Source organism: Rhopilema esculentum, chromosome 8 (genome assembly GCF_057945365.1).
Source record: "Rhopilema esculentum isolate cy_ngs chromosome 8, ASM5794536v1, whole genome shotgun sequence".
In the NCBI taxonomy this organism is placed as follows: Eukaryota; Metazoa; Cnidaria; class Scyphozoa; order Rhizostomeae; family Rhizostomatidae; genus Rhopilema; species Rhopilema esculentum.
The window spans coordinates 360,203-379,177 of NC_142822.1; the positions used below are offsets into that span (position 1 = coordinate 360,203).

At 38.1% G+C, this 18,975-nt stretch overlaps 1 protein-coding gene across 1 annotated transcript; it reads left to right on the plus strand.

Annotated features, from left to right (window-relative positions):
• Positions 1-138: 138 nt before the first annotated feature.
• On the plus strand, positions 139-18,212 carry LOC135694658 (ammonium transporter Rh type B). Its single transcript, XM_065213476.2, has 9 exons — positions 139-329; positions 7,005-7,200; positions 7,823-8,124; positions 8,704-8,870; positions 9,582-9,719; positions 10,255-10,388; positions 10,804-10,994; positions 16,567-16,634; positions 17,296-18,212. Exons 1-9 carry the CDS (start codon positions 203-205, stop codon positions 17,407-17,409), a joined length of 1,437 nt encoding a protein of 478 aa, XP_065069548.1. The 5' UTR covers positions 139-202; the 3' UTR covers positions 17,410-18,212.
• Positions 18,213-18,975: the final 763 nt, after the last annotated feature.

The following is an 18,975-nucleotide window of genomic DNA, read 5'->3' on the forward strand; positions in this document are numbered from 1 at the left end:
AAAATTCAAGTGCTTTTTAGATAGTTGAAATTGTTAGAAATCGTTGGAAGTCTCAAGTCACATATATCCATTGCAAATGAGTGGCTAGCGAGACTCCTTTGTTTTGTAAATGAAGCAAACGCATTGGTGCATGAACACGCATTTGTGAGTGACATAGTTTGGAAACGGTTACGCTGGACAGGTCGGAGATACGGCTGCCAAGATGAAGATCCCAACGTTCACTTTCTCGTTGGTGCTTTTTGCCATCCAAGTTGCTCTGCTTATCATCTACGCTACATCAGTTGATTATGAGGCATACTCCTCGGGAGCTATCACTGGCTATTATCCAGGTAGGGACCTCCTTGCATTGACACGCCCTTATCCATTATCATTTTGCAGGTAAATGTGTAACAATTCTTGTTTTGGTTCAGTACAAATTTACGGCGCAAAGTTAACTGGAATACATAAAACTCCCACGTACGTGCTAATAAAATGGTACTCTGAAGTTAAGAGTTTCTTTTAAGTGTTATGACAAACCCCATTATTTGTAGCATTGAAATATTTTTCGCGATTTTTCGTATGATGCTAACAGATCTTTACTGGAGTGTAAGAGTGGCAATCTTCACAGATCTTTACAAGAGTGATTATTCCGTAAGCAATTCCACAGCATTTTGTTGTGGTTGGCGGGATTTAATCGTTTAGCGATTTCGAAAATACTCTTAGTTCGATTCTGGCAGTTTAAATGCATTGTTAAACTGCCGGACTCGAATCAAATCATGTTTGTTTGGGGAACAACTAGTTGGATCCCTAACATCTTTGCCATAACTGTTTATGATGCGTAATTGATGTCCTCTCAGTCATGGGGCAACAGGCACGAAGCCAAGGGGGGGGGGGGCATTGCCCGAATTGAAAGATTACAGACGCTACAAAAAGTTCATTAAATTGCAAATATTCTTCATCCGGGGCAAAATGATAAATCTGTATCAAACTTTGTATCAATTGCAAGATGTTGAATTTTTGAAGGTTCTTTAATATCGTTACTTAAGTTCTTGCCTAACAACCAGCGAGCTCCTTCGCTTCGCTCAGTTGACAACCAACCTTAACTCGACATTGCCGGCCAGGGGCGTCGCTAAAGGAGGGTGCTTGCTCCCATACTTTTTCCATCGGCACATAACTTTTATCTCACCCTCTAGTATAATTATAAACTTTTTGAAACAGTTGTAACGTGCTAAAATTCCTGTAGCAGCAAAACTTTCAAACTATGCACTGAAAATACAAATTGAAATTTAAGAATTCTGAATAATAAGTTAAAAAGACATAGAAGCAGCATATAAAGTTACTTACTTTACGACCACACCCAAAAAGAGTGAGACACGCTTTTTTTATCGGCAAAAGGCAATATTTTTTTTGGCTTCGCCCCTGTTGCCCGCCCAACTTTTCAGTGTTGGCTTCTTGCCTGTGGGGCAGATCCAAATCTGCAGAACCCATTCGGGATTTTGTGCCCGTGGAACGCTTTCTGGACGGGGGAACGTTTTGGAATGCCTTGCCTTTCTAATCTCATAAGATTATTATAATCAATGAATTAGACGTTGCTTTGTTATAGAAACTTAATTTCAAATGCTAAGAAGAGTTTGATTTGAGCGGGCTTTGCAGTGGTCTCAGAGGCTTTAATGGCGGAAAAAAGAAGAACAAATTTATTTTCGAATAGCAAGCTTGTATCACAATTTATTGATTTTACAAGAATGCTCTAGAGTTATTCAAAAATTATAATCGCCAAAAGTGACATGAATGTTAAACGTTAAACGTCCAAATGTATTGAACGACTTTCTTTGCGGTTGTGCTGGTTTGCTAATGATAAGCAGCGAAGTGTTATTTACAAACTGGAATAGAAAATCTCCGCTATAACCCTGACCCAATTGCAGAATAAGCCCACAGCTCAAAATAGAGATCTTTAATCTCCCAAAACAACAAGCTACTGTGGCCTAATGCCGTCTTTTTTTTCAAAGAACAGTATGCAAACCATAGATTCAAACCAATACAATACATGGCCAGTGCCGCGTAACTGTGGCGTAACAGCGACAGGCGAAATACTCTGCTAAGTTATTGTTATTCTATTTCGGCCAGCTAAGAAAATATTCAGGATACTATGAACATTTGGCTTCTAATGTGGATTTCCTTTTCAAGTATCAGTTTTATTCACAACTCTCTTCTTATCCAGCAACTAAGGTTGCTCAGTGACTTTCCAGGGTGAAAATACTGAATTTTTAGCCTACAACATTTTTTATTTTACTTTTTATATACATATTTATCTTTTCTCAAAGAAAGGGGAATTTGGTACTTTTTAACAGATACTCGCCTTATTGATAAGACAAAGATTTAGATGCAATGTCCACAGCACGAATTCTCTGACACTAATCGATTTGGCAAATTTGGCTTTATATCCCAAGAAAATAACGCGTAGTTAAGCAATTTGACAAATGTAATCATCGTTTACCATATCAATACACCCTTGCACATAGTGCCGTTGATACAGCGTTGGAAAAGTCTTTACACAAACGAGGAATATTTTTGCTATTTAGGGGTGCTTCGTCTGCAAATTTTCGAACCTTTTGGAAAATACACGATGTTTCCTCTTCTTCTCTTGGTCAGCAATGGGACCTTAGCACCCCATCGAGCACAATAGCTTGCGACGGCCCTGCTTGCACTTACCCTACCCCAACTTTTAACAAACTATTAAGCATGGACCTTTTTGTTCGCATTGATCACAGAGCGTCAAAACCGCTGCGCCATTTTGATTGCTCTTCTAGAAATGTCTAAGTTTTCAAGAAACGCCTTATTGACACTGGAATGTTCATTTACATTGGTTTTGCTCATTCGGCAAATACCTATGGCCTTTTTTGACATCCCGTTGAAGTAAAGTCATCCGCCTGAAAGTCTCTTAGTTGTCTTTAAAATTCTTTTAGTTATGTTGATCTCAAGTAATTTAAAGGAAAGAAATTTTGTTTGACCGTTTAATCAGATCTCATCTTTCTACGAAATAGAATATTAATCGAATGGAGTAATGAGATTTGATCGGTGTCTTTAAATTTTGGATGCCTTTGTGAAATTATTAGTATACAACCTTAACAATAGTTTTAGAATAGTTTTCAACCTCATCTCTTACTCTATCTTCCTTTATTGAAGGGTGGCAATTTATAGAGGGGGGAGGGGCGACTGCTGATGGCAGGGAGACTTCACTTTTTTGTCCGCGTTGTTGATATAAAAAGTGAAAAAAGAAAACATACTTGAAAGCGACTTGAATGTTTTTAACTTCTATTTTTAAGAAAATTCTATTTGATTGGAAGATGTACCGGTGCAGGCACGTTTATGTACTTACTCTTAGGTCTCGAACAAGCGTCCCCCGCTTATTTTTTATTGAAGAAATTTCCGATCCCTCCGTTCTTATTTAGACTCCTCCCCGCGTATTAAATTTTAAATTTTTGTAGGAGCGCCCTTCAAAAAGGGTGAACAACTGAGGTTAAGTTTACCCAGATAAAGAATGAGCACCTTCCATTCTCAACAGTTTCTAGATTAGCAGCGTATTCTAGCAGATCTTTGATAGTAAGCTTTAGTAAGAAGTGTGCTTCATTGGGCTGAATTAGCACCCACTTGTCTAGTTTTTGTATGCGTCAAAATTTCCTTTAAGATATCTGAGAAGTGCAGCCCGTGCTATATTGCGGTCGGATCCATTATACCAAATTTCCATCCCCCGCTTATTTCGACCCACCCCCCGCTTATTGAATTTTAAGAAATTTTCCACCCCCCTCCCATTATTAGGACCCTCGCTTATTTGGGACCTAAGAGTATATGTGTCGTGCTGGCATTTATCATTTCATTTACTCGAGCCCGTTTGTGAAGGAAGCATAGCATAGCATAGCCTTTTAAAGGATATCAAAACAATCTTTTACCTTTTTTAGAAAAATAGAAGAAGATCAAAGAAATTTAATCGGGGCATGAGGAGATTTAATCGGAGAATGAACGAGATTTTCACCCACTTTAAAGCACTTTCAGAGAATATAATAGGATTTCTGCCGAAGGTGTATGAGATTCCCACTTAGACCTCAGAGCAAAGTACGGAATGGGAGACTAAATGTGTTAGAGGCGTTTCATAACAATGAATGGTAGAGCGAGAGGCAAACCTGTTAGAAAAGGAAGGGGGGAGACTTGTATTATTTTGTCATTCTAAAGTACATTGTGCACCTAGATATGTTTATTAAGCTATTTGTGCAGACTAGACCATTGATCTAAAAGTTTTTTCTTAATATTTTAAAAGCAAAAAGGTTTTCTCCTAATTTAATCTCAAAGTTTCAGTGTTTATTTGATTTTCCGACTGTTTTCTTTACTTTTCAGTAATTCTCTGCCCAATTTCAGATGGTATCAGATTATACCGTCTTCCAGTTTTTTGCTTTCTTTCTAACAGGCTGCTACATGTAGGATCCTGGCATCTAAGCAACCATTACAAACCACAAATCACACTTAGGAGCTTTAATTACAATTGAATTCATTTGAATTTAAATACTCGAAGCTCACAAAGGGCATATGAATCCCCCTTTATTATTTGTTCGTAAGGAGCATGCCGGGAACAGCTTTCTGGTTTGGTCGATCTATCATATGCAGACTAAACCAGTCAGCTAAAAATTGAATTTAAGGCTCTTTTCGAAGAATTTTAATGCTTTTGAGGAGTTTTTGAGCATTATCCAAAGAATATAACGTCTGGCTTGTTATCTTGTCTAGGTATTTCCTGGCAATAAAAGCCTTCCATTTTGTTCCTAGGCAACCAACTAACTCAATTATGAGTTATTGCAATCTGTTCTGTTGGTAAACTACGTCACAAACTGTTAGATGAAAATTCTGTGCAAAATTTTATGAAAATAATACATAAGATGAAGAGAGCCAAGAAGTCCCGTTGCTTCAGCTCGCACAATCACGGACTCATCATTGATCATGTTATAAATTTCGGAAGGGGTGCTTAGGGGGCTGGAAACCGTAGAACTGCCGGAAACTTCCCCAAAAACTCTCAGCCCGTGCAATATTTATCTTAATATCGCATAACCGCGTGAAAAGTAGCTAAAACCGAAAATTTCTATTTATTAATGCTATTTTCAACAAAATTTTAATGCAATAGCACTTTCATTGTACATAAATTAAATGTGTAGATTTTTCCTCCTTGCATGCAAGTTGTAGAGTTTAGGATGTGAAGCCCAAAGAATATAAATGGAATAGAGTACAAATGGAACGCAATGGGGCTGACACGTGGTTAGCTCCTTCGCTAATTCAATTCCATTCAATTTTGTTAGATGTAAAAAAAATAGAGTTACTGTTGCCTAAAAAAGCAACTTGTTGTTTAATCTGACTGTTCTTTAAAGGTGACGTGTCCAGCTAAAGCAAGCAACTCTGCGTGGATTTTCAGAAACATGTGATTTTTCATTTCATCGCCCCAGCCATTACGATGATTTTGTTTTATCCACACTGCTGTGAGGTTAGCTTTTCACGTGAGCAGTTTTGCATCGCAAGAATACTGACCAATCGCAAGCCGTTATTTCGATGTTACTTGACAGGTTGGGTGTCCGCACCGCAGCCCTTTTATATGGACACATTACCTTTAATATCTTCTCTTGGTACAAAGGCACAAAATTTGAGAGCGTCAATCCGGCTTTAAAGGGAGGTTGCGCCTGATTGGTCACCACACGCGTGCCCAGGCATCGCGTAGAAGGGGGCCCCCCCACTTTTTGCCAAAAATGCAAAAAATTTACCAATTATCATCAGTCAAGCCACTTTTTATTCGGTTTTTGCCCCCTCTCACTTTCTTAGAACCCCCACTTTTATCAACGCTCCGCGGTACCTGGGCCTAGATACGTTGGCAGCAACAAGGCGAAACAGATTAAATGCCAACAAGATACTGTTGTTGTAAAAATTCGAGCTAAGTTGGCGTCGATATTCACATTGGTATTGATAGGCAATCAATAACAGTGAAAAATAATGTGTCTTCTCGATAGTATGCTGATAAGAAGCTAAGCTCTACGTAAATATACATATGAATATAAAAATTAATAACATATCAATGTAAAGTTGCTCTAGTGTAAATTAAAACCAAAAGATACGAATGAGTTTTCTATAGAGCTTCCATGGTTGGAAAAATTTTCACTTGTTTGACACAAAGGGCATTTTTCTTAACGGCAAAAACAAAAGCAAAGGGACAAGTATGCATAGTATGTAAGGCTTCAAGATCTTGCACATCAGTCCTTACTTCCATGTAGCGAAAAGTTACATACAAAACAACGAGCCTTCAGATCTTATCATGTTTGCAGGACAATGAGGCAATTTTAGGCATGTTTTCAGGCCAATGAATTTTCTCGCAAATTTCATTACCTCGCTTTGGTGTATTGTAAGAATAAAACAGAGTAAGAGATTTACATTTACGATAAGACGAAAGAAGTAGCACATAAATCGACAAATTCATCAAAAGACAATGACAAGCAATGGTAATGGTTTCTAGAACAATTTCAACAAAAGGGCACTTGCTAGTGGGGAATCATGGGCCAACTAGTGGGGAAATTTAAGGGCCTGGTGGGGGAAATTCCCTACTATATTGTATGTTAAGAGATCCTTTTTCTGGTATACAGGGTATTCTATATCGGGATAGTGCACCTAAGAAAATTAGATTTTCTTATATTAGGTACTTGGGTAGTTATTCAAATACCAAAACAATATACTTTGGTTACAAATTCTAAGTACGGTAAGCTTAGAACAGCGCTATCCAATAAGATTGCAAATAAAAGAAGCCGATGGCTTATCGTGTCCGATGGCTTATCGTGTCCGATGGCTTACCGTGTCCGATGGCTTACCGTGTCCGGTGGCTTACCGTGCAGGATATGCACTAAACATTGCTGGGGTATAGTGCCCTTGTTCAGAATGATGTCAACTTTGACAATGTATAAAAATGTTGTAGTCGTAAGGTAGAATAAATTAACCTTGTTAATTCTTAGAATTCCAAGATGTGCATGTGATGATCTTCATTGGCTTCGGATTTTTGATGACTTTCCTTAAGAAGTATGGCTTTGGCTCAGTTGGGTACAACATGATCATTGCCGCCACAACCATACAATGGAGTATGGTTATAACCGCTTGGCTCGCACAGGCCGCTGATGGCACGTCAGGGAAAATCAAATTGGGCGTTAAAAAGTCAGTTTCCTTTTGTCTTCACACGAATAACTCAATAATTAACGCATCAATGGTGATTTTTTCATCTCAATAAACGATAGTTCAGATGATTTTGGTATAGAAATTGTTAATAAACTTTCAATTTTTCTTTATATAACGATTACTATGAAAAAGGACTATAGTTGACAAAAGATCCAATGATCCCATGAGAAAATGTTTTCCTGGCTAGCCGGGATCTCCCGTGAACAGCACCAAAACCAAGGCCAGGAAACATTATTCCATAAGAACAGATTTGCAGTCAAATCGGGAAATTGCTTTCCCTCGCACATCCTCACTTCCTATTCGAAATGGCGTTCTTTTTAACCCGGAAATTAGGAATTTATGTACATATTCAATTTCAAAGATTTTTTCTAGGCCAGTAGCCGAGATTCACGCCTTACCATGAAAAAGCCAGGCAAGCTTTCCCCATTTGAACAGGTTTACAGGCTCTTTGCGCAAACGACATGCTTAGCGGCAGCTGTCTTGAGAAATTGACTGTGTTCTGTATTTTCATGCAATACGATATTGCACCGGTTTTGGAATTATAATCGCAAAGCATGCCGGTTGCGCAAAAGCCTTTAAATAAACTTCGTTCTATTTTCAGTCTGATAACGGCCGACTTCAATGCTGGTGCTGTGTTGATCACATTTGGAGCAGTTCTTGGAAAAACAAGTCGCTTGCAGCTCATTTTGATTGCTGTCATTGAAACAGTGATATACGCTGTGAACGAGATGGTTCTCATGCACTATCTCAAAGTCACCGATGTTGGGGGCTCTATGGTGATTCACATGTTTGGAGCTTATTTTGGTTTGGCTGTGGCATTTGCCCTTAAAAGGGATGACTTGGAAGACGAGGCCAGTGCAAAAGAGGGCTCAACTGTTACTTCAGATCTTTTCTCCATGGTTGGTAAGTCATCAAGAATTTTTAAAGAGATCCTTTAGCTGATTTTACGATTAAATTCTTTGCTATTTTGCCGTGTAACACGTGTCAAGGTTCAGTCTTTAACAAGGTGGCCACAAGGTGACTAAAAAGGTTTCGCTCATTACTGAACACTGCCCTTACTTTCATTTAAATACCATAATCTTAACAGAACGAAATATAAAAAAGGAACCATAAGCACCAGCAGAATTCTAATTTAGTCCCACCAAAGAGAAAAATTTTAAGGAATCTGAATTACTTCCCCATTATTTTCCTACGGATATTAAAGGTCCAGTGAAACGATCCGAAGTGAGGAACGTCTTCGGTAGTATTTCCATTCTTGGCGACTCGAGGGTCTTTTCTTGGTCCTATTAAGTAATAGCATTCCAACTACCCTTAATTTATTGATTCTAGCTTCCTTGCAGTTTTCTTCTTTGTCTTAAATCCAAGAAAAATTGTTGAGAGTTTTATGAAACGCATTTTAATTAACCTGTAATTGAAAATTCTGACAATTTTGGCACTGGATGGTTGCTCGCTTGCATTAGACGTCCTTTCCTCTTTTTTCAGGTACAATTTTCTTGTGGCTTTATTGGCCAAGTTTCAATGGCGCGATGCTTGGACCTGGAAATCAACAATCTCGAGCTTTTGTGAACACTTATATCTCATTGGCCTCTTGCTGCGTAGCTACCTTCGTCGTCTCTCCTTTGGTAAACGAGAAACAGAAACTGAACATGGTATGCTTCCAATTTTTTAGCATTTTTTTATTACAAGTCTACTTCGTAACCTCTACCAGTCTTGGATATTTTAATTTCCAAACAAATCTTTGCTACTGCAAAATACTGGGTAACATTTCGTCTGACACTCCTCAGAGTTTAAAGTTCGGATAATGTCCAGATGTAGGCAAACAAATTTATACCCAGACGCGGATCGAAAGTAACCTGAGTAGAAGAATGGCGCGCTGGATTGGTTTCGTGTTTTTTGCCGATCGGCGGCCATTAACCCCTAACTTAGTTAAGGCGATAGAGAGTTGATAGAGGTGTTAAGTAAGCTCGTAATTTTGTAGCAGATGCACTAGATATATATTGAAGTACAATAGCCTTTTTGAATGCTTATTTGATACTTCTAATCGAGTCAAGCATCTAATGTTCTTATTATTATAAAGTCATCCAAGTAAAGTGTGGAAGTGTTTTTTTTCTAATCACCTCCACCTCCATCTTTCAGGCCTCTTTTATCATTCTAACTAGGGAGGCAACCCCCAGTGATCTTCCATTGTTTATAACAATAGGATAATATCCACCTCTTTATATAAACGAAGGCTTTCCCTCCAGTTGATCTCCTTTTCAAAAAGGCTATGCCCAACCCAACTTGAATTGAAGAACATGTTTCGAAAACTCTACTTTTGCATAGATTCGTCTGCAACTTTCACAGCAGTCCCTGTTCCACAGGTTCACATCCAAAATGCAACCCTCGCTGGTGGAGTGGCTGTTGGTGCTGCCGCAAACTTGAACTTGCAGCCGTGGGGCGCAATGCTTGTTGGAATTATTGCCGGCCTTTTGAGCACTCTTGGCTTTCAGTACATCACGGTAAGAATACGATAACTGGCATTCATTCCTCTCTAACTTAAGGAGTGAGAAAGGAGCAATTTAAGAAGTCCCATTACATAAAAATTCTAATACTTGTTTGTACTTCAAAGATTGGATGGTTGTGATTGACCATATTTCACAGGGAATTTGCTGCCGACCTTTCTTTTTTTTACCTCTATGCTAAAACTCTACTTAAGTAACTGGCAATATCGCCTTGTTTTGAATCAAGCTGAGGTATACCTATTATTTATGTACTCTGGTATACCTACTGAGGTATATCTACAGGGTACCAGAGCCACAACATTTCCAGCGCGTAAGTAGTCCTCCACTTCTCCACTCCGATCTTCTATTTCCGCGCTCAAATTTATGTGGCTCTGGTACCAAGGGTATTATTCATGAAACCCATTGTTTTCCTTTACTTTCACAAGGCTAAAATATCTCATTTGAGGACAACTTATCGGTCCATTTTACCATAATGCTTTTAAGATGACCAAAATATGACAAAAGACAACAGAATTTTATATTGATTTTGCAGCCATTTTTGCACGACAAAATCAAACTGCATGATACGTGCGGTGTTCACAATCTTCACGGCTTGCCAGCAATATTCGCCGGAATTGTTGCCTCAGTTGCATCTGCGGTCGCAGATCTCGATGATTATGGCACCGAGTAAGTCCCTCTGTGCACAGTTATGCTCTCAATTATTCCCTTTACTTAAGCTTCTAGGAAGTTGATTCACAAAGTAAGAAATGAAGATCTAATCGATTGACATGACAAATACCAACCAGGCCACTCTTTCTGGAAGCACAACTGCAAGTATATGGGTGGAAAGTCTATCTTTAGGAGTTTATTTTGAAACTTATTTCAGGAGGTCAATTTATTTTGCAATGCATAAGAAGATTTTCCTTATTGGTTTATTGGAATATTGCACTTAGCGGTACCTATAGATTACAATAGCTATTGTCAACGTGCCGAAGACAAGGTCCAATCTTCGCTTGATGCATACCCTGTGGTGAGGTATCTATCTACTTTGGTAAAGATGAAGAAATGCCAAGTGTGCTGAATATCATCTCGTCTCTTTCAGCTTGTACAGTATCTGGCCAGCTCGAATCCCAAAAGTGGGTACTGCTGAATTCAGCAAAGTAAACATGACGTCATACAGAAGTGCATTGACCCTGGATGGGAAAGGAAGATCCAAATCCGAGCAAGGAGGTTATCAGTTCCTCGCAGTCGTTGTCACATTGGGATTGGCAATCGTCGGTGGATATATCACAGGTTAGTTGCTTAATCAAATGAAAGGGTGTCAGTTGACGGGAGCCTCACACGGGTAATTTGCTTTCGGTGTGATCACTTTAGTTTCATGTGATATTGGCATTCGTTGTTGACAGCCTCCTGTTAGCGGAAGCTGTTCTGTAAATCAGTACGAGGCACAATCATGTGATCAGTGTCAGAACCAACAATAGCAATGCAGCACGAAAATCATGACTGAGCGTATTTGGGTATACCATTTTCTTTTATCACGACTCAATGCCTTCAAAAACACCCCTGTTTTTGTTTACAGAAGCCGCCCTCAGTGAATATGAATTTGTGAATATCATGTTTAAATATATGGACATCCTGCTTAAGACATAATCGCAATAAGCTCAATAAATAATGTTCATTTTTAAAAAGTGAGAAGCAGTGTAGGCTTTCAGATGTGAAAAATGAGTTTTCTTCGTTTTGGTCGTGTTCCTCTTTCCGTCTCTGAGCATTCACTGCAAACTTTAAGTAGCATGACTAGTGGTAAGATATTTCCGTGGCAAAAATATCATGCATTTCTCCACTTACAGCCAATTGCAACCGAACTGCAGCAGGTTAAAAACGATGGTTTACCTCTTTTAAGTAATTCTGTTTTGGCTCGAACAATCTCCTGTGCAGCGTCCCAAGCCGCCCTAGTTATATGCATCTGCGTCTGAGTCTCTCTTCTCGTTGCGCGCAAAACGTAGCTTCTTTTGTACAAGAAACTGGCCTACAGAACGCCGAGAAACTCCTGTGATTAGATATTCTATATCGTCGTCAGCCTCTGGGCCGTCAGAAAGATCAGATTACAAACCAAAGTTTCTTTGAACTATCTTTTAGCAAAGAATGTTCGACAATTTAAAGTGCCACTGAACTACTTTCGTGACAATTTTGACAATGTGTGTTTTCTAAAGCGATATGTAATTATTTCCTGCATATAGTTTCTATAACAATGTTATTTTAAGCTCTATAATGTGGCATTGCGTGACGCTTTATGAATCATCATCACTATCATCATCATTAATCAATATCATCATTATAACAGTCCCCAAACCGAGGAATATTTTCAGGATTAAATATCCTCTTAGCCTCTAAGCTCAACATCACAAAAGCAACATTATAGAGCTGTTACAACAATAAGATTGATAATAACAGAAGCGGTACGGCTGCGAGTTTTTAAAGCAAAGAAAGCCCTGTTAAAAATCAACAGAAACAAGGACATATGACACAATGCAATGCGAAGAAAACGCGTCTCAATGCGAAAAAATGCACAACCAAAGGGGAATTTGAGGAATGTGGGACGTAATTTATCTTATATATAAGAGCACGCCTAACACATAGTTATTAAACAAGAGAATCGTGAACAGGGAGGTAACGAAAAAGAAATTTAGAGGCGGGAAAGGAAGAAACTGTGTTCCTGGGACACCAAACGGTACCAGCTTTGTGAATAATAGATAGACGCCAAAGGTACCGGGTACCTTTTTTGGGTGCAGTTTGGAATGCTTTCCTTACAGATATATAAACACAAGGTGGAAGAGGTCTGGCGTTGTCATACCCCAGCAAGCCGTACATTCAACGAATCAGTCATCCATGCGCAACAGCTCTTAAAAATCTACAGAAAAGAAATAAATCCACTTAGAATGAGTTTCAATGTAAATTTTATTTAGTGTACCTTTTCAATATGACGTTTTTTTGGTAAAAATTCCAGATAATCAATATTTGCAACTGTCTAATTTGAAGCTGACATTACAATTGACCATTATAATTTTTGTACGTGTAACCCTAAAAATAATGTAGGGCTTCTTTCGTGCGCTAGATAATATGTCAGAGTACTCTATCCGTGGAAACTATATGCAAAAGTGTTACTCATTGCATGTGTTTTCATTTTTTCAATCTTCTAAGACCTTTTACTGTCAGCTTTTTTGATTTTGAAATATTTACAGTTTCCGGCTTTGAAACCCGATTCATTTTATCCATTTTAAAAAATTTATACAGGTTATAAATTTCATATCAAGATATGTTTTTCAAACCAACCTGTTTAAACGAAAACGCTAACCTAAGAACAAAAAAATTCATATACCTATTTTACAGTATAATATAATACAAAAAATATGAAAAAGAACGATGACATTATGTCCTTTTCAGCTTCGGCAGCTATAGAATATGTAAGTGTTGATATTGAGTCAATTGTATACAATAAACATTACAGAGAGTTATTAAGGGAATTTTTATATTGTTAAGTTTTTGGCAAGGGGCATCTATATATCAATTTGAATTGGCAAATGTTCGTGTTATCAGGGGTTTGTATTTTAGGGAGTTTGCTGTGTTTCAATTATGGAAAATATAGGCCTAACCTGTAGTTTTAGTCTTTCATAGTCTCATCACATTAAAAGAATCGTTTACAGCTCCTTTTCAATTTCTTTGCTCGTCTTTGGACAAAACATCTTGTCACAGCGTCTCTCAAACACAATTTCATATCAAAACGTGCCAATTTATTCTCGGACAGTAGGCCTACGCCAGCGTTATCCGTCACTCGCCAATCAAAACTCCAAATGATTAGCATTAAATCGTTAAATCGATGCATTTACCATTCGTCTACTGGCATCCTCATCTCGAATCTAGCCTCTAGTGATTCCAATAGAATTCCATCAATGTCCGCTTCGAGATCGGCCAGTTCTTCCTCACCTGACGACGAAGGTAACGGCTCGTCCTGGTAGGGCTCCGAACTGGTCGACACGTCACCAATCCTTCTACAATTTCTTCATCAGTGAGGGAAGGCTCCTCGTCACTCATCATTACAAAAGATGTCTCTAAATTATCCGTTTTATACACAGGGGCGTAACTTGGCCAAAAGGTTTGGGGAGGGTGGGTGAAAAGGGCTTCTGCCCTGCAAAAATGAGTGGTGCCCTGCAGACCTCGTAGCAAAGGTTTGTCTATAGGTTACTACAGGGGGCAAATCACTCTTGAAAATGATGTACGAGATTAATAATCACAAGTGATTAATTTGTGATTAAATCAATTTTGTGTGTGATTAATTTGTTTTTTTATTGATAAAAGTGATTAATTTTTTACTAATTTTTTATTCTTTAGAGACTAAATCATAGATTCAAACGTGCTCTTAAATAATTTCATGCACGATAAACGTTGTCAACGATTTTGCAACATACTGTATGAAGTTGAAAAATTAGCAGTTCAGCACAGGAGTGGATCCAGAAAAAATTTTGACCGTTGCAGATTTGCAACGAAAAAGGTACAAAAGTTTAATAACATCAACAACGGAGGAAAAACATTGAACAGCTGTTTATCACCTTGCAAAAGACATTAAGGCAAATCCATGTTTTTTTGTTCTGTGGACTGCTATTTTTGTCATAAGAATTTGAATATGCTTCAAGAAAGCTATTTTTTCTGTACAGTACCATTAGTAACATGGATGCAAAAAGCCTTGGATTAAAAATAGTGAAAAGTTGTTGATCACTTTGAATGAGACAAAAAGGGAAATGCATGTTTTCTGTTCTGTGGGCTGCTACTTTTGTCATAAGAATTTGAATATGCTTCAAAAAGCTATCTTTCCTGAACAATAGCATTAGCAACATGGATCCATATAGCCTGGAATGAAAAAACGTTGAACAGTTGTTGAACACCTTGCAAAAGACATTAAGACAAATGCATGTTTTCTGTTCTGTGGGCTGCTACATTTGTCATAAGAATTTGAATATGAATCAAAAAGCTATCTTTCCTGAACAATAGCCTTAGCAACATAGAGTTGCAACTGTGATATCCGGAACTGTCTGGATCCGCCCCTGTAGCAATGAATGAAAAATTACTGCTATCAGGCGTGGTTTTCGGTCAGATCAACTTCAACGGCATTTGGGCAACAAAAACAGCTATGGCTGTTTCAGTGACCCTGGCATCATAACGAGACCTTATTTTTTTGCTCCATTGCAAGGTACTTTCAAAAGCTTGTTGTTCCCGAGTGTGTGTTTGCAGATTATTCAACGTGTTAATGAAAAGATTGGAAAAACGTGAAAGGGAAATTCTAAATATTGAATTTTTCAATAACATATCCGGTTAAAAGTGGGCAAGGATTCTAATATTTGTTTTAAGTAACTTTTGTGATTAATGTTATACTATGTGAATAATTTGAGTTTTCCTTTAATGTGATTAATTTGTGATTAAAGTGAGATTATTCTTGAGAGCGTACGTGATTTTAAGCAGTGATTTGCCCCTCGGGTTAGGGAGGGGGGATGGTATGCTAAAACTCTAGTGATGGACGTTGTGGAAGGAAAGAAACGGTAACCTTTCGTTTCAGATTGCACATAGTTGTGAATGACAGAGCAATGTTGCTTTGATTGGGAGAATTTTATTTCCTGAACAGAAATGTGCAGTTTCTTATCTCGAGAAGGCCATGTTTACACTTCCAAAATGAAAACATTGCAATGATACAGAAAGTGTTTACTGAATTAATGCAAATAAAAGAAAAATAATAAAAAATATACGTGAATGAGTTAGCAATTAGATCAAACAAAATCGGCATCTTAAACGTTTATTCTCTTTTTATTTCATACACTGCTAAAAAGTTATAGAAAAAACGATAAAACAGTCTTATGTGACCAAAGTGAGGGCCTTCAGCCCTCTACTCCCCCCAGTGGCGCCGTACCTGTCATGAAAATAATTCACAACTTAAATTTTTTTGTGTGGACTCAACCTTGCCCTCATAAACTTATGCATCAATCATTGCATCAATTGGCTATGACTTTCGGTAAGGAATGCTTTCGCTCTGCTAATAACGGAGCTCTTCCTGACATACCTGTTCCGTTGTCTAAAATGCAATGTCAGGAAGGGAGGTTTATAACAAATATAATATTTCCATTTCAAAATTCGTAAACGGCCCTTAATGAACTTCAGAGGTCGCGTTAAAGCTCTTCTTGGCGCCCTGCGTCCCTGTTTATACATGATATTGTCCCTCAAACCAACCTGCGCTCCGCTCTAGCACTACAAACAACACTGGGTGTTGTTATGATCGTATAAATCAGAATGCGTCACTCGCCCCGGGCCTTTTTCGCAAGACCACGGGGGTAAACCCACCCCCAAAACAGGCATTTCCCTCTAGCAAAATAAAAAATTAATAACGGCAATCGATTCAGCGATGTTCAATCCCTATTATAAAAACCTCAAGTTCAAAAGAGAAATTTTCGGCAAAAGTAGTTCAGTGGCAATTAAAAGGGTAGAAACAAGACACTTAAATTTAAGGCCCGGCCTTTGGTCAATGATAATAATAGAAACCATCACGAATATGCTTTAGATTATTTTTAGGTTGAGTTTCAAAGATCTATTTCCTTAACGTTGATTGCATCACTATTTTTGCATAGAGAAATAATAAAATGCAAGAAGATTATCTATAATAACGATTCGGAAGTAAAATCGAATTCGCGGGCTGTCCCGTATTACTTGTGTACGAGGGTGTTGGACAATTCCCTAAATCGCAGTTATGAGCGGTAGTAACCACACAGGAAACTAAATCAACCAATTCTATTATAGACATGTGATCTTCATTCCTTTATTCCAATAGGGTTCATTGTTTCACTGCTTGATACTCCAAAAGCCAGGCAAGTGTTCGACGACGAAGCCTTCTGGGATGTACGTATAATCTTTATGAATTATAGCGAGAGTTTATATTTTAAACGTAAGGCTTAAGAAATTCACTGTTAATGATTAAACGAAAGTCATGGTTGACTCAGTATGTACTTTCATTTAGTATGTAACCAAACAGAAAATTTTGATGTGAAAAATGGCCTGGATTTCCCCATCTAGCCTCTTACAGATCAATGCCTACAATGTCAATATGAACAACCTGGGAGATGTCTGCCATACACTAGTAAGCCCTAGATGCAGTAAGCTAGACATATCTGTTACCAACTTTATGATAATTTCTGTCATAGAATTTACCGATTACAGCCAAGAAGCGGAAGTTTTTTCAAAATATATTTTAAATAATCAAAATGGTTTTTCTTACAAATTAATAACTTCCCACTCCCTCAATGAAAACTGGCATTTTTCTGGATTCATCATGATTCGCTTCAACCTACTATTGACCTCTTTATTGCTTTATATCTATAAATCTACGTCTTACAGCCAGAATTAGTTTTAGGCATTTACAGTTTGAAACTGTTGCTGAGGCCATGTACATAAATCCATACTTTTTGAACACATTGCAAAGCAACAATTGTTTTATTAACATTTACCGCTTCTCTTCTCATCATTTTCTCATACATTGCATCATCAAAACACTTGTTTCCAGGTTCCTACTGATGACGCCGGCATCCAGCTTGTAAAGCACACCGCCAGCTTCAACGGAAACCAAATTGAGCTCGCTATTACTAATGGGGACGAAGAAGCCCCAACCAATGCTTGAGACTTTCAGGTTTTTTCACGATTAAAGACTTGCCTTTTGGCTGTTTATGCTATCGATATCGTATAAGAATATTTTAGCACATTCTAAGGAATTTAACCAGTATCTGATTATCTCTGAATGTAAGCAAGTATAATAAATAAAACTCTGTTAAACTTTGTTGTTATGTGGTAGTCCGGAAGAGCACTCCCATCAAGGTCTGACAAAGAGTCTAGTTAGGGCCAAAGAGGGCCAAAGGTAAGATTATTTCGATAACCCTCAAAAAAGGTTGTGTGTTTCTTACAATTACCCTCAAATGTTAGCATGTTTGATTAAGAGCCAAAGGTATGCCATTTGCAGGAATACTTGCACAAAGAAACAAAAAGAAGCGCCCCCTTAATGGTAGAAACTACTTACACTACCGCCAAAAAGTAGTATGAATACTTTGGTAGCCATTTCATAAAACCCTGAAACCGACCGAACCTCCCTGCTAAGCTATACTTGGAGTGAACCCCCCCGGATCTTGTAGACACTCATTTCTGTTCTTCTTTAGCCCCGTTATTGAGATCTGTTTTCAGCGGATTACCCTTATACTCGCCGTACCCCACTTTCACAATAAATTTTATGTATTTTCTTTCCTAACCCATTGTCCTTTCAGTATGTATCAAAAGACCCTGTTGGTGGAGTAAAGCTGTCTTGCTTTCATAGTGAGTACAAGCTCGTATCATACGTCTGTATAAAACCGTAAAAACGTATCCATATTGTATCATCCTTTTTTTATTGTGGTATTCACCGATATCATTACATGCAGTTAATCTCCTTATCAAGACTCTAGTATTGATTTTGTTACTCTCCAACATACCACTATTACGAATGGTAAAATTGAATTTGAATTTTCTACTACAAAGGTAGTTTTAGACTGAAAAGCCACAGCTACGCTTATCGAGCTGGTCCTTTGTCACGATGTGCTTCCTACGTGAATGTGGGGTTTCCATCCGTAAAAGCTCAGAAATCTGTAGAGAATTGGCTCACTCTGAAACCTTCTTTAGACCGTCTGTTCTTTTCTCGTGAAATCTACTCACACCAGATATGGCGCTATGGAGTGTCACGAGGGGAGGGGGGAGGTCCCCTCAAATCCCCAATGACACCATGTCGGTAGCCCAATAAATGAGAAAAAGCTGCCGGCACTTGGAAACTGTCGACGGAAGAATTTTATTATCATATTTTATAAGAGCAATTAAATTGAAGTATCACAATTTTGTTCAAATGTTTTAAAAATATTTTGGAAAAACAGTGTTGCAGAAACACAGAGGCTTTATTTTCTTACCACGCCCACTTTTAAACCACCAAAAATGAGGAAGGCTTTACAGGCAGAGGCACAAACGTATGCGCCTTTGTTAAAATCACAAGCATATAGCAGATCAGGGAAAAACCAAGGACAGTTTAGATAATTAAAAGAACAATAAAGTTCCTCAACCCCACACTTGTGCTTTAAATAAGCACTAGGGACAATTGCTTAATGAGATCGCCATGTAGCTTAGCATCTAATCTTGTTGGTATCTTCAAAGACCTAAGAGAAAACGGACTTAA

Excerpts from the sequence above, each read along its gene's own strand:
- LOC135694658 (XM_065213476.2), top strand. The coding sequence starts at position 203 with ATGAAGATCCCAACGTTCACTTTCTCGTTGGTGCTTTTTGCCATCCAA. Across the intron at positions 330-7,004 it reads TATCACTGGCTATTATCCAG|AATTCCAAGATGTGCATGTG; the intron begins GTAGGGACCTCC and ends GTTAATTCTTAG. Across the intron at positions 7,201-7,822 it reads ATCAAATTGGGCGTTAAAAA|TCTGATAACGGCCGACTTCA; the intron begins GTCAGTTTCCTT and ends TTCTATTTTCAG.